Consider the following 15,093-nt stretch of genomic DNA (forward strand, 5'->3'; position numbering starts at 1 on the left):
AGTCGTGTCAAGCTGTCATGTAATGTTTGTTTAGTATTGTTCTGTTCAACGATGCGATTCATTTCTGGCTCAATGGGTATGTAAACAAAAAAAATTGCCGCATTTGGGACTAAAGAGATTCAAGAGCAGTCATTTCATCCAGAAAAACAACGGTGTGGTGTGGTTTGTGAGTCGGTTGAATCATCGGTCCATATTTCTTCAAAAATGATGCCGGTAAGAACGTAACCATGATAATCGACTATTTGATGCCTGAAATTGAAGCTAGTGATCTCGGCAACATTTGATTTCAACAAGACGGCGTCATTTCCCATACACCGCATCAATCAATGGATTTGTTAAATTTCACGTTTTGGGCCGGTCGATATGCGTCATGTGATCGTGTGATATCACACCTTTAGACTTTTTCCTGTGGGGATATGTAAAGTCTAAAGTCTATGCAGACAATCCCGCTTCGTTTCAGTGATTGGAGCAATACATCACGCTTGTCATTCGCCAGTTACCAGTCGAATTGCTTGAACGAGTAATCGAAAATTGGACTCAACGGATGGATCACCTGAGACGTAGCCTTTGAAAGAGACAATCTTTAAAAAATAAATGCCAATTAATTGTTTAGAAAAGTAGGGAACCCCGCAATGGATCACCCTTTATAATTGTAAGTGCTCTGGGTAACTTTTATCAGGTAATCTTACTATTCTTTCGGATGCCAAAGTCTTCAGTAAATAATTTTCTTATCATCAAAATTTGAGATCCCGGGCAAGACGCTTCCTAACCATTCTTTATTCACTTGCTATATGTAATTAGTTTGCTTAAAAACTAAGATCTCTCTATCGCTTTGAATTCTCTCTCATTCACTCTTATAAATGAAAACCACAATATTTCGCTGTCTTCTTCATTGCTTTGCTGGCATGTATTTATGTATTTATGTATGTATTTATTTATTTTTATTTTTCTCTCATTTGTAATTAGTATGTATTGGGCAAATCAATTCCATTACACCTGGCTGTAAGCGAATGAAATTAATTTGTGCACATTTCTTTTGTTTTACATTTTCTATTTTACACTGCAAAAAATTACGTTTAATTTAATTGAATTCTAACAGCTATTAATACAATGCTTTAATAAAATGTAGTTTTCTTTAATGTTAATGTTAATATATATTTATATATATATATATATATATATGTATGTAAATGTGTACAATTAGTTGTTTGTATGTATATGTGTGTGCAGTAAATCAGTTTAGCAAGTTAATTGTTCGCATTCCATTTTTCACAGTGTATGCAGCCACTTTATTAAATTCCAAATATGCAATGACTAAATAGTGAATAATTTTGTATACATAAAAAACATACATACATTAATATACATTATGTAATTATAATGATAATATTATTGTCAACAATTGTTTTCCCAATACATTTTTAGCGTTTGGTAGTTTTCGCTTTTTCAAATACAAACATATACAGTTATATATTTATTTAGTTACATAGTGTCACCTATGAATACATTTAAAATTTAAATTTTTATTCTTTTTTTGTAATATACTTTCTGTTGTTTATTCAATAATGCAAACATTTTAGTCCTTTTTAAACACTATCTCAAGCAGTCAACGGAACATAGAACAAATAACGGTTATAGCTTAGTTTACACCTCAGAAACAAATGGAAAACATTGATAATAAGACTCTAAGAGGATTTTAATATTTTATTCGAGCACTCAGGTAGTCAGTAGTGTTGGGTTTTTTTCTTTTTCTTTTAATTTAATGTTGTTGTTTCTACAAAATTTTCTATAGTAGATATGCTTTATATATATATGCTAGTATATAAATGAGTATATATGTATTTAGACACAAATATATTTCAGAAAATTTATAATTCCCTCAAAGAAAACTTTTGCGGGATTTTGGTTTGGAATTTTAGCTGCCTTTTGTTGTTGTTGTCTTATTATTGGCAGTCAGGAGTAAGCAAAGCAGAATTCCATGTTTACAGTTGTTAAAAAATCAATTATTATTCCCACAAAATATTTTAGTTTTGAAGAAAAAATTAATTAATGGAGAATTATAAAAAAATGTTATTTTTTAATATTTTTATTTAAAAAAAGTATTAAACTATAATTGATTTATTTTGCACAAATAGTATAATTACTTGTAAAACATTTAAATTATTTTTTTTAATAAAAAGCAATTGTTTGAAAATAGTTAAAAAATATAAATAAAATTTTTTTATTAATAATTATACGCTTTTTTGAAAAAATATGACAAAATTAAAATTCTTTCAACATTTTTCGATTTTTAATAAGATAATTGATCGAAATTTTAATTTAATTAGAGCAACATTTTTGTACATTATTTTCATATTTAAATACTAATATATTTTTTTTAAAGATTTTGAATTTTGAATATTTTTGAAAGATAAATATAAAAAAGTTATGTTATGTTTTTTGTTAATAAAAGTTAAAGAAATTTTGAAAAAATAAAAATTTATTTTATAAATAAAAAAAAAATTTAAACAAAAACTCGAGATGCGAAATTTTTATTTCATGTGCGTAAATTTCGTAGAACAATTTTTTCATAAATGTATTAAGATTTTTAAAAATTATTAATCCATATTTGAGCAAATGTTTTTTTATAAAAAATATACAATTTGAACGGATTTTTTTTAATAAAACTTTTTAAATAAACTTCAGACCATAATTTTTTATACTTTGTAATTAATTAGTGAAACCGGACAATATTCAATTCTATTTCCAATTCGTTGCACAAATTGAAAAAAAAATAAAACAAAGTGTTAAAATTAATCAAATTATTTTGCACAAACATATTTTTTTATTTATTACAAAAATCTATCAATTATTTTTTTTTACAATTTAAATTTTGCTTTGAAAAGTGGAGTATTTGAAATGCAATAAATGTTTAAAAAAGCTTAACTTAAATTAAAGCAAATGCATTTTATACATATAAATCTAAAAGCTCTTCAAGATTAATCAATCTCTAAATTGCTTTCCTTTATTAGTCATATGCACAACTTAGTGCAATATATGTTCCTAGATACCTAAAATATTTAAACTTTTATCGTTCCCCATCAAAAAAATCTCGAAATTTTCACTTTAAAAGCTTTAGAAAAGAACTTGCGGAACTGGAACGTCTGAAACTTGAGGGCTCAAAGCATTTTGGGGATGCATATTTGAAACCTTAATACATTATTCAAAATGCGCAAAATTCCTCACCTTTTATTAATATAAGAAACTTAATGTTTAGTGGGTCTGCTCTAAAAAAGCTCTTAAAAAAAATAGTAAGCATGCAGCATGAAGCACTGGTATATTTAATCTGTTTACAATGTATTCACAGCATATTAAAAATTTACTTTAGAAATAATATTTCGGGTTTTCGAGCTTAAAAGCTTTCACTAAGTAATCACTGACAAAATTAAATTACAAAAAAAATACACGCGAACACTTTTATCATGACTATTTTTTACTTTTTATTAATATTTTTTTATATCTTTTTTACTCAAAATACACTGGTTTTGTTTTTGTTGGTTGTCCCCCCAAAAGTTCAATTAACAGTTTATGCATATTTAGCCTTGTCAAACAGTTTTTTTTTAATATCTTTTAGCCATTTAAAACTAATCATACTTAAATTTATTGTATAACGGCGCTTAATTTCACAAAAGCCTTTCAATATTTAGTTCTGTTTTTCTTTGCATCATTTCATTTTAAAATTATAATATTCATTTAGTACATAATCACTACTATGGGAGCCTATATCATATAAATTCTTAAATGCCTTGTGAGAAATCGTACGCGGTGGTACGCTTTATGTATATGTATATATATATAGTATATATTCAATACATATATGTGTGTGTGTATGTAGCGTTATGAATTTCCATGGTTATGACATTTACACCTGAGCTGGTTTACTTTTGCCGACTACCATTAGCGTCTTCTGTAGGAATCGTGTGAGGCTTACTGTAAAATAGATAATTGTGGTTAATAAAACAAATTAAAATTATTTCATTAAACTGTAAAGTATTTCTAATAATTTTAAATAAAATTTGGAAGTATTGTCTGATTACGTTTAACAAATCGAATTATATATCGATTTTGAATTATCGGAGACAGTACTTTTAAATTTTACTCGAGCCATTAATAAGGGTAGTCACAAAACTGATGATTTTTGATTGGTAAGAAATTCATTTATTCCTTTATTTGGAGGTACAGCTATCGTTAATCTGACCCTGAGATCTCAGACCTTTATTTGTGCGAATTATAAGTTTCTATATACATTTCTTCTAACTTGCTTTAAAAAAATAAGAAGTCCAAAATAGTTTATACGGATTAATACGTTAAATCGATATTTAGAAAGAAGGAATCGGTTGATCTATATTACTGTATACAAGCTTTTGAGAAGAAGTGGCTTCAAGCTGAGTGCGGTCATATGAAACCCAATATAATACTTGACGTAGTTTTATGGTCCAGGGAGTTGCAAAAGGTTGCTCCCTCTAACATCTACAAGGTACTGAGCTCAGTAAATCCGCTTGATGACAGATAGTGCAATTTCATCATAAATTCGTGCGGAAGAATCGAAGGAAACTGTAAAACCGTCTCTCGTACCGTTATTATTAAAATTGGATGTCTCCAATCTGTTTTCTACTGGGCGCCTAAGTGAGCTAAGCGTGAGACTGAGGCTCGAACTTTAGAGGTCTATTGAACTTTCTCTACATAGGTAGCAATTCGGTGGTGATAAAAACATAGCCGTTTGTCGATTTTACGAAGTTATTTCAATGAAGAAGAGGTTCAAAAACTGTATGTCAAAAATTTCTTTTGGACTGTCCTTTTGTGGTACTATACTTTACTATTCATAGAACTGAACTTTTCCCGTCACAACACAGTCGTGTCAAGATGTTATGTTATTTTAGTTCAGAAATTTACATCAAGATCTTGAATTGAAAGCGTGCAACATACATCTTGTGCAAGAACTGAAGACGCTCCACCTTCCCAAGCGACATCGCTTCGCTCTATGGGCTCTTGAAAAGTTCCATGAAGATCCGATGTTTTCGAAGCAAATTCTGCTTCCGCTATAAGGCCCACTTCTGGCTTAAGCAATATTGCTACATTTGGTACGAAGAGCAACCTGGAGGGATTCAAGAACTGTCATTTCATCCAGAAAGAAAAACGTTTGGTGTGGTTTGTGATTCTACCGGTCCCTAATTCTTCAAAAATGATGGCGGTGGGAACGTGACCATTAATCACGACCGTTAGCGCGTCATGATAACCGACTATTTGATGCCTGAAATTGAAGCCCGCGATCTCGGCGATATTTTGTTTCAACAAGACGGCGCCACTTTCCACACATCGCATCAATCATTAGGTTTATTGAGAGAACACTTTTAACCATATTATTTTTATTTTAACCAAGTAGTTTTGTGAATACCCTTATTGTTCTGTTGTCATTCCACTACTTATACACTACTATCTATTAATAACTAAGTGCAACAAATGTTCACTAAAGGGTGCTTGAATTAAACCAAAGGATACTTTCAATTTAAACCAATTCAAAGTCAAAGGCAAGCAAAAATTTTTTAAACAATTTTAAAGTTACTTTCAAAAATAATTCAACTATTAGTAAACAATGTGCATGACTTTAATGAAAAAGTGAGTGCAAAAATATTGAAAAAAGAAAACAATTAAATAATAAAAACCTTTGAAGCGGAAGCTTTTGGTCGTACAACCATCAACATTTTTTGCAGTCCTTGTGTGAATCCACCTAAAAGAGAATAATACACCATAGCGGCATGGGTGAATGTGCGTGATTTCAAAACGTAATTGATAAAATTAAATAATTTAAAGGGTGTTTCGTGAACGGAAATATAATTTGGGAATTTTAAAAAAGCTTTTTTATGCGCAATACGCTCACACCTTCGTTAACAACTTACCCATTGTTTTCTGGAACCAAATCGGTTTGTTCTTCCACGCAATAAACACCAAATATACCGGTATGCTGCTCAAGATCATTAGGATGCCATAACCGGTTTCCACAGGGCTAGCGTACATGGGCACAACGGTAACGAAAATGGTGGCGAGTAGATAAATAACGGGAAAAACGAGCGGTACGCGTATGGGGCGTGGCAAATTGGGTTGAGCATAACGCAACCAGGGCAGACAGAGTACAGAGACGCCTATGCTCAGCTATTTGTGGTGAGAAGAAAGGTGTAAAAGGTGTTATTTTAGAAAACAATAAATACAGGGTGTTAAAATATGATTTTTTTTTATAAAAATGGTCACTCACCCAAGTGGCAAAGCCCACATAATTGATGAGCGCAAAAATATCGGACACGGTAAGGTATAACATCGACAACAGCGCCATTATCAGCACAGCGGGTGTGGGCGTGAATCGTTGTATTTGAATCATGGTTAAGATTTCCGGCATTTGACCCTCATTGGCGCCAGCGTAGAAAAGGCGCGAAGAGGTGAGTAAAATACCATTGACAGCGCCGAAGGTGGACAACGCAACGAAAACTGCAAGTATTGGAGAACATTTTTCAAAATTATGTACCTAGTGCTTTGTACTTTTTCACTGCTTTTCCCGATCTCTCCGACGAACTCACCTGGTACAGTCCACGCAAACATGCCGAATGCGCGCTCCGCGTAGGTCACCGCCACAGCGGCTGAGCCCAACACCTCTTCTGGTGAGAGAATGGTGTAGAAGGAAACGTTGGCCATTACATAGACAATTGTGACCAGCGTACAGGAAATGGCGATGGCGCGTGGCAAATTCTTTACTGGATCCTTCAGTTCCTCAATAATAAAGTTCAAGTAATTCCTAAACGATAAAAGAAGTAGAAGAGGAAGTAAGTAAACAGGCGAAGAGCGCATATCAACGTCTGACGGCAATAATTTGATTAGCTGAGTAATGGAGCAAACAAAAACAAGTACATATATCCTTTACTTCGGACAGCTTGTGTGCCAATTACTCAAATCCTATTACTTAGTTGATATTAGCCAGTATGTGTCCAACTGATTTCCTTGTTTATCCCTCACATAACCTACATAAACACGATATCAACTTACCAGCCATTGTAAGCAAACAGTCCGGAATAGAAGGACAGCGCTAGCGATGTGACTTTCGTGTCCGTATTCTCGAATGTAAAATATTCCAATTTGCCCAAGTACAGTTGATAGACGCCGGTGGCGATGATGATGAAGAGCGCCAATAGCTTGGCATATGTGAAGATGTCCTGCACAGCGGTGGCCCATTTAACGTCCCAGCAGTTGACGAAAGTTAGCACCACTGCGAAGAGAGGCAAGAGAGTGAGAGGGTAAAGGAATGAGTGCGTGAAATGACAGTATATAACAGAATTAGAGAAATCTCAGTTAATAGAAATAAATGCATCGAGGCAATGTAAATAGGATCTACGGAGTTTTGCTGATTCAATGAGACATTGTGGCTTAAAGCTTAAAAGTTATAGTTTTATATTTGTATTCCTGGTTAGAACAATATATTCTATTCTGTTTATATTTATTGTTGTAGCGCATATATTGTATGTGAGGCGAGCCTGGGTCTAATTACACTATACACATTTTTCATTAGTATACAACTAATTAGAAGATAAACGCGAGTGGGTTTAATTTAATTAGCGTATTATATAGTATATCGTATTTGAAATTAAGATGTAATATACAACGTAAGGACTGGTTACAAGTAAGATTTGCTCAATGGAAACATAGTATATGTACAGACATACATATATCACGCATGAGAACGCCTGTCAAGTTGAAAAGCTTCTGGGGACTTATGGTATTGATATGCCGGAAAGTTTACTTCGGCTCTAAACAATATTCTTGATTAGCTAATATTTAAAACGAGGCGATTGGTGCCTCAACAATTTTCAAACAGTAATCCCTCCTACTTTATGTTTCCGTCTACTTCATGGTGCTGAAGCGTGGACGATGTTAACATCCGATGAGACGCCACGAAGAGTTTTCTGCGGAAGATTTTTGGTTCCTTAAACATTGGCAACGACGAATACCGCAGACGATGGAACGATAAGCTGTATGAATTATACGACGACATTGACATAGTTCTGCGCATAAAAAGACAGCGGGTGCGATGACTGGGTCATGTTGTTCGAATGGACGAAATCGCTCCAGCTTTGAAAGGGTTCGATGCAGTACCCGCTGTTGGAAGCCGAAAAAGACCTCCACTCCGTTGGAAAGACTAGGTGGAGAAGGACCTGGCTGCACTTGGGATTTTCAATTGGAAGGAAGAACGAGTGGTGCGCTGTTGTAAACTCGCCTATAACTGCGTAAGAGATGTCTACAATTAAGATCTTGCAAACGTATAAAAGAGAAAAGCCTATAAAGTTGAAGGATTATGCTGAGAAGACCTTTTTTTAACTAATACATTAAATTGAAGTAAATTTGTGAGATCAATGAAAGAACATCCTAGCCGGACGAAGTAGAATAATTGCTTGGCGGAAAACTTTTGATCAGTTTCTGGCTGTGGGGAAGACATATTATGAGGTACATATATAGATCTAGATTCCGCAGATGACCAGAAAATTAAGAAATTTATTTAGTTTTATAGTAAAAATGAGAATGCATTTCTTCGAACAACCCCTGTACTATGACAGGGAATCTTAGCAAAATGCATGATGTAATTTGAAATGAATTTTCATAATCCACCAACTCTTTGTGACTTCTTGAGGGAAAAAAGAGGAAAATAGATTAAAATGTATGTTAGTGTGCGTGCACACTTGATTTAACAGTGAATTTGTTTGATTTACGAGGAAATTAATATTCACGCATTCAACTGGAAAACAACAACACTTACATATATATATAAATATGTGTTCATATCGGCATATATATATATTATATTACATACATATATATTTGTGAAAACAAAAGTTCTCTATTTGCCGTAATCAGTAAGCGGCTTTTTGCAGCAGCTCAAATAAACATGTGCCGTTATGTATCTGAGCGTATAAATTTGCGAAACTATTTACAGTGGTCTCTCGAATTTCGTAGAGGACAAGTTTCAATATGATATTCCGAAATTTGGGGACTAAAAAAAGTTAAAAAAAAGATTCCAAAAAGATTCTTGTCAAAGATTCCAAACTCTACATATGTATGTATGTATGTATGTGATTCGTGTTGAATCGATGATAGTACGCCACTTCTCTCTCTCCTTCCCGGTTCGGCGCCAGTTGGAGATCCCAAGTGTAACCAGGTCGCTCTCCACCTGGTCCCTCCAACGGAGTGGAGGCCTTCCCCTTCCTCGGCTTCCTCCGGCGGGTACTGCATCGAACACTTTCAGGGCTGGAGTGTTTTGATCCATTCGTACAACATGACCTAGCCAGCGTAGCCGCTGTCAATGTGGCCGTATAACTCGTACAGCTCATCGTTCCATCGTCTGCGGTGTTCCCCGTTGCCAATGTTTTGAGTACCATAAATTTTCCTCTCGAAAACTCTTAGTGTCGCCTCATCTGATGTTGACATCGTCCAAGCTTCTGCACCATAAAGCAGGACGGGAATGATAAGCGATCTGTAGAGTTTGATTTTGGTTCCCCGAGAGAGGACTTTACTTTTCAATTGCCTACTCAGTCCAAAGTAGCACTTGTTGGCAAGAGTGATTCTGCGCTCGATTTCGAGGCTTGCATGTTCGTGTTGTTGATGCTGGTTCCCAGGTATACGAAACTATCTATTACTTCAAAGTTAAAACTCTACATATACTAAAACCATATTCCGAAATCGGGGACTAGCAAATTTTGGCGGGATTTCTGACACTAGACTTTGCAAACACCTTATAGGTTCTTGTAAAAGATTCCAGCTTGTTTAAAAAGCCAGTATTTTTAACAAAGCCATATTCTGAAATTTCGGGATTAATAATTCTGGTCAGAATAAACTTAGGTGCAGAAGGGTTAAAAGATTCCAAACTCTAGATATACTAAAATAATATGTATTTTGAAATTTAATTCTCTAGACCTTAGCAACCTCACATCTTGGATTTTCGGGATTAGTAGCTTTACACTTAAGCAGAAGATTCTTATTTTTAAAGAATTCAACCTCTACGTATACTAAAACCGTATTCCAAAATTTCGGGACTAGCAAAATTTTCGGGATTTATATCTCTAGACTTTTCAAAATATCGTTAAGTGCATTTCGAATATTTATATAGCAAATTCCATGAATCGAGTGTCTACTGTACACAAGTAATTGGGTACCGTGAAGAGTGACTAAATAGTTACTAAGTAAGCATACTTATTTATATGCGATTATTAACCGGCTGCCGCGTGCACATCAATTAGCAGCTGAAAATTGCGTTTCCTATTATGTAAAATATACACGAGTGCATAGTTGTTGTTGTTACAAGTATTTTTGTTAGTAAACATTAGCGCTGATGGTTGCGTTGTTTTAGCGTCGCTTACAAGCGCCTAATCTATAGGTCAAGAACGTTGTTCAACTGAAGGCATTTGAAAGTTTGATTTATTAAGTGCATTAGGCTTACTTAACTAGTTCTAATCTGAAATTTGTGAGTATTTATAGCATTTAAATAATAAGTGTGTACTTACATATGCAGCAGACGGCCAACATGCGCGCCGAATCATCTGGTGGCTGACAATCCGGAAAGAACGGCTTCATCACGTAGACACTGAAGGTGAGCGCCACAATTGCCTGTGAGCAGGGGCGCACAATCATACACTCGATCCACAGACGTATGAAGGCCATGAAGGGACCGAATGTCTCCATGATATAGGCATAATCTGCACCAGACTTGGTGATCATTGTGCCCAATTCGGCGTAGCAGTAGGCGCCGACCTAGTGGGTGGAAAATCGAGAAAAATGGAGATTAGTTAGATAGTACACCTCTGATTAGAAAATTAGAAATTAAATATTTTTGTGTTTCCATGTAATAACTTGACACGATAAACTGCCTTCAACTGTCATACTTGCCATTCAAGGGATCAGAAAGGCAAGTAAACTTAAATTTTTAGGTCCCTTGAAACCTGGAGTCCCCACTGAACGATTAATTCCCTTATTATTTATTGATTGTCTCAAGAGCAGAACTAGGGAATAAACATACGCCAAACCTGAACCCTCATAACCAACATTTAGTAAAAGTTGTATCCTTGACAATTGAAATCTAGATTATATTCGTCTGCAGAATATGTAAACCTAAATAGTAAACCCGAGATTTGCGAACTAATCTATATATATTTCATTGATTGTTCAGTGCCTTTATGTTCAGCGGACCAAGTTTAATTGCTTAAAAATCCTTCATTTCCTATTTCTATATATCTGCCGAGTTCCTCGATATTGCTGCAGAGATCTGTCAAGTTGGAATAATAATTCATTACCCTTAGAGCGATAGTCGCGGTCTTCTTTGCGTTGTATAATTATCAATCAATTAAACATTACGTATTCTGAATTCGTTCAATAAAATTGCTTCTGCTAGACGCTAAGTACCTTCAAGGACACACATTCATTTATGATCTAAGCAATTGTCTGTCAAAGTCATAATTCTAAAGCTTTTATTTTTACGTCAGAATTTTCTTCTTTCTACTTTCAATAAACGGAAGTCCAATAAAGCCATTATTCGTGACCCAAATGCGCTCGTGCGCGAAAAAACCGTTGACTGAGTAGATATATCAAAGTGAACTGTGCCTAGGTATATGTCAGTTGAATAGTACACTTTCTTATACATTTTTCTAGGTAAATGCATATAAATTTAGTTCTATGTCTATTTACTCAAATTTGCGTCGTCGTGAGCAAATGTCATTCGCACTGGTGTGCTAGTATTAGAAGCACTGTATGTGGAGGGCACGTTTATATTATCATGAACTGGTTTTGATATGCGTACCCCTGCGAAGTATGTTAAGAATTTCATTAAGGCAGTTGGAGAATGCATTTCTGAATCCTCACACCATTTTTATTTTATTTTTTATGACCTTTACTTGTGATTGTGTATGTGTTGGTGTCATTTATTTTTAAATTTTGCTTTGGAATCTATTTCTGTCGGAAATATGTATGTGAGGGATTATATGGTTTTGCAAAGGCATAGTGAATTTAATAAAAATATTTTTTTTTTTAACTTTGCTAATCATCTTAATTCTTTACTCTACAAAAATCAGACTAAAGTATGGTATGTTAATGAGATACGAACTTTTTATAATAACGGTTCGAGAGACTAAGGTTATTGAAATTTCGAAAGTTTATCATATTGTCCAAAGATGAATGCAATTTTGCACATGAAGTTCCGGTTCCATGATGGGTTTTAGGCTAGGACATTCCGAAATTATCGGCAACTTCGACTGTATCACTGAAAATTTCAAGCATTGTGTCGCTATTACTAATGTCTGCGGCTCCTTTTCTGTTCACTTTCCCCCGAGGTATATATGGTTAGGACGAAGCCGCTGCATAAGAAGGGTAGGGAGGAAGATTGTCTGTAAAGAGCTTTTCGTAAAACTTAGTTTCGGGTTACCAGACCACAGTGATTAAGGAGTGTCTTGGGTCATTATCGATAGCGTCAAGCTATTTCACTATCAGACTCGTATGCATGCCGTGTTACAGCGGAATTGCTGGGAACTGCAGAGCGGATGAGCTCGCAAGAAGGAGTACCCGTCGTTCTATTTCAGCATGCTGATGCCGAGAACGGACTCCTCTGTCCTCTCTGTCTTATCTATGGACCTCTCACGAGCTGGGTAAACAAGGCGTGCATTTAAAAAGGTTCATATACATATTTATGCGATGAGGAATCCTGCCGAACGCAAACTGCAAAAGCTATATGGCGGAGGGCGAGGTGTAAACACCAAGTCTCATTTCTTCCTACATTGGCCAGTATTCGCAAGACTGAGAATGGAACATCTCAGTAGCTGTAAGATTGTCGAACTTACCGGACAGCATATGCTCAAAACGCTTTGGCCATACGTAAAGGTTTTCTATGCGATCCATACATAGTAGTCTTATGACATCACATTGGACCGGCATATTCAGCTGCTCAAGTGGGTTCCATCGCGACAACTGTCGCTAGTGTCAGCCTTTGAACCTAAGCTAACCATACTGTCCTGATAACTGTCTAATAGTAACAGTAGGTAAGTAAGTGCTATCCTATTGAGAAAACCTTTACCAAACTGACTATCTAAAATACGATTTCGCATCAGTGTCTCTTGAAGTAAGAGTTACATTTATGATATAAAATTTGACCGATCCTGGTCCGATCTATACTGAAATTTTCAAATCAGATGTGGCATATATTTTATTCTATTTCTCCCAATAAGTAAAAATACTAGTTCTAGAAAATATTAAAAATTTTCGAGTAGGACTAATTTTGGAGGTAATGCACTAAGCTAAAGAAGTCCACCCAAAGTTGGTTGTAATTATTCAATTGAAAAATTATTCCACAAGCTTTTGAATTAATTTCGATTGTTACTAATCGAACAAGTATCTTCCACTAGTATAGAGGAAATATTTATATGAAAAGAGCTATATTTTAATGTTATGCTGCTTGTTCCCCTCAAATGTGTTCAGCTTATGGGACTGCATTGCTCTTGAGTGATCGAGTTTCAGGAGCCTCAACCTATAATCGATACATAATAAGGTAAATGGGTATGTAATAGCTCTATGAATTGAAAGCTTGTCTGAACGGTTAGTAGGTGCTATAAGAATCATAGACTTGACTTGGTGAACGACAATGTAGATGAACAAAAGGTGGTTACAAGCACTTGCCAGTTGGTAATGCTGTTCAGAATTTATATTTTAATTTTATTTTTAGAAGATATTTCAAACTAATTAAATTTGGATGAAAGCAAAAAAAAAAAATAGTTAGTACAAATTCGAGTTTAATTATAAAAGTTGTTGCTTGCGCTATCAATTATTTTTCTTAAAAGAGCTTGCTGAGTCAACTGAGTTTGAGTATAATATATAATTAAAACTAAATATATATATATACATATAAATATATATGCTTTATAAATAAATATTTACGCACATTCCTATATTTCTAGATTCTTAGAAGTACAACACATTGTACAAAAATTTCAGATCAGCCGTCGCATATTTTGTGAATTCTATTGAAAGTAATCAGTATGCACTCGTCATGCCAATGGTTAACCCAATTATTATATTTATTCAAATATATACAGCATATGTACGCGATTACTCACCATAGAAAAGAGGCCGGAAATAATCCAAACGATCAGCGACAAATTCACGCTTCCGGTGTAGCGTAGTACGCCGGTGGGCGACACGAAGATGCCGGAGCCGATGATGGAGCCCACGATCACAGTGCAGCCATTGATCAAACTCATTTTCGCCTTTAAAGTCACCTCACCACCACCACCGCCTTCGCCGCCACCCTCACCCTCCGTCGTCACCTTGGCCGGCGCATCGCCATTGCCATTGATTACCGAACTTTTCCGTGAGGAATTTTTCCGATTAAGCGATTCAGTCTCCATGTTTGTATATGATTTGTGTGTGTAATTATTTCGACAATCAAGTCGTTAATTGGCTTTGGCTAAACAAATGGAATATGCGCAGCCGGAGGTGTTTAGCTGGTATTGCTTTGTTGGTTGTTTATACTTTGATTTATGGTGTTGATGTGTGTATGTGAGTATAAAATATTTCTAGTTGTGTGTGTGTTTACGTGGAAAATCTGTAAATAGAAGAATGATATTTGCGTTTGAGTAAATTAAATTTGGAGATCTGTTGGCTAAAAATAATTGTGTTTATACACTTGCAAAATGTTAGTTTTTGAGAGAGATTATACATATAGTGTATGTTTGTGTATAATAACAATTTATAATGTGCGAATTTTACAAATATATGCACACACACACATACTAATGCATAAACATATTTAATTTGGCATTGAAAATTTTTTGAAGTTCTTAATTTTCTCACCTCTTCATTAGCAAAGTATTTGAGCTCAAGTACAAATATACATACATACACACACTATATTAAATTAAAATTCCTCTCACAGCACTGAAAACATATCTACCCATGTATATTTATATAAAATACGCGTAAATTACCACCTTCTCTTCAAATGCAACGCTTTGTTGTTGTTTTTGTTGTTGTTTTTGTTGTTAC

At 34.6% G+C, this 15,093-nt stretch overlaps 1 protein-coding gene across 2 annotated transcripts in view; it reads right to left on the reverse strand.

The window, feature by feature from the left end:
* Positions 1-875: 875 nt before the first annotated feature.
* The window catches only part of LOC105213536 (Y+L amino acid transporter 2), a 44,004-nt gene continuing 29,786 nt past the window's right edge, over positions 876-15,093 (reverse strand). For both annotated transcript variants that reach the window (XM_029041188.2, XM_011186427.3), the window contains exons 2-9: positions 14,166-14,653; positions 10,575-10,821; positions 7,072-7,291; positions 6,609-6,823; positions 6,290-6,519; positions 5,937-6,189; positions 5,703-5,767; positions 876-3,969 (exon numbers count right to left, since the gene is read on the reverse strand). In XM_029041188.2, the coding sequence (XP_028897021.2) occupies positions 3,967-3,969; positions 5,703-5,767; positions 5,937-6,189; positions 6,290-6,519; positions 6,609-6,823; positions 7,072-7,291; positions 10,575-10,821; positions 14,166-14,456 (1,524 nt within the window). In that variant the 5' untranslated portion in view covers positions 14,457-14,653 and the 3' untranslated portion in view covers positions 876-3,966. The remainder of the gene's footprint in view (positions 3,970-5,702; positions 5,768-5,936; positions 6,190-6,289; positions 6,520-6,608; positions 6,824-7,071; positions 7,292-10,574; positions 10,822-14,165; positions 14,654-15,093) is intronic.

The sequence above is a fragment of the Zeugodacus cucurbitae genome, chromosome 2 (assembly GCF_028554725.1).
Source record: "Zeugodacus cucurbitae isolate PBARC_wt_2022May chromosome 2, idZeuCucr1.2, whole genome shotgun sequence".
Taxonomy (NCBI): domain Eukaryota; kingdom Metazoa; phylum Arthropoda; class Insecta; order Diptera; family Tephritidae; genus Zeugodacus; species Zeugodacus cucurbitae.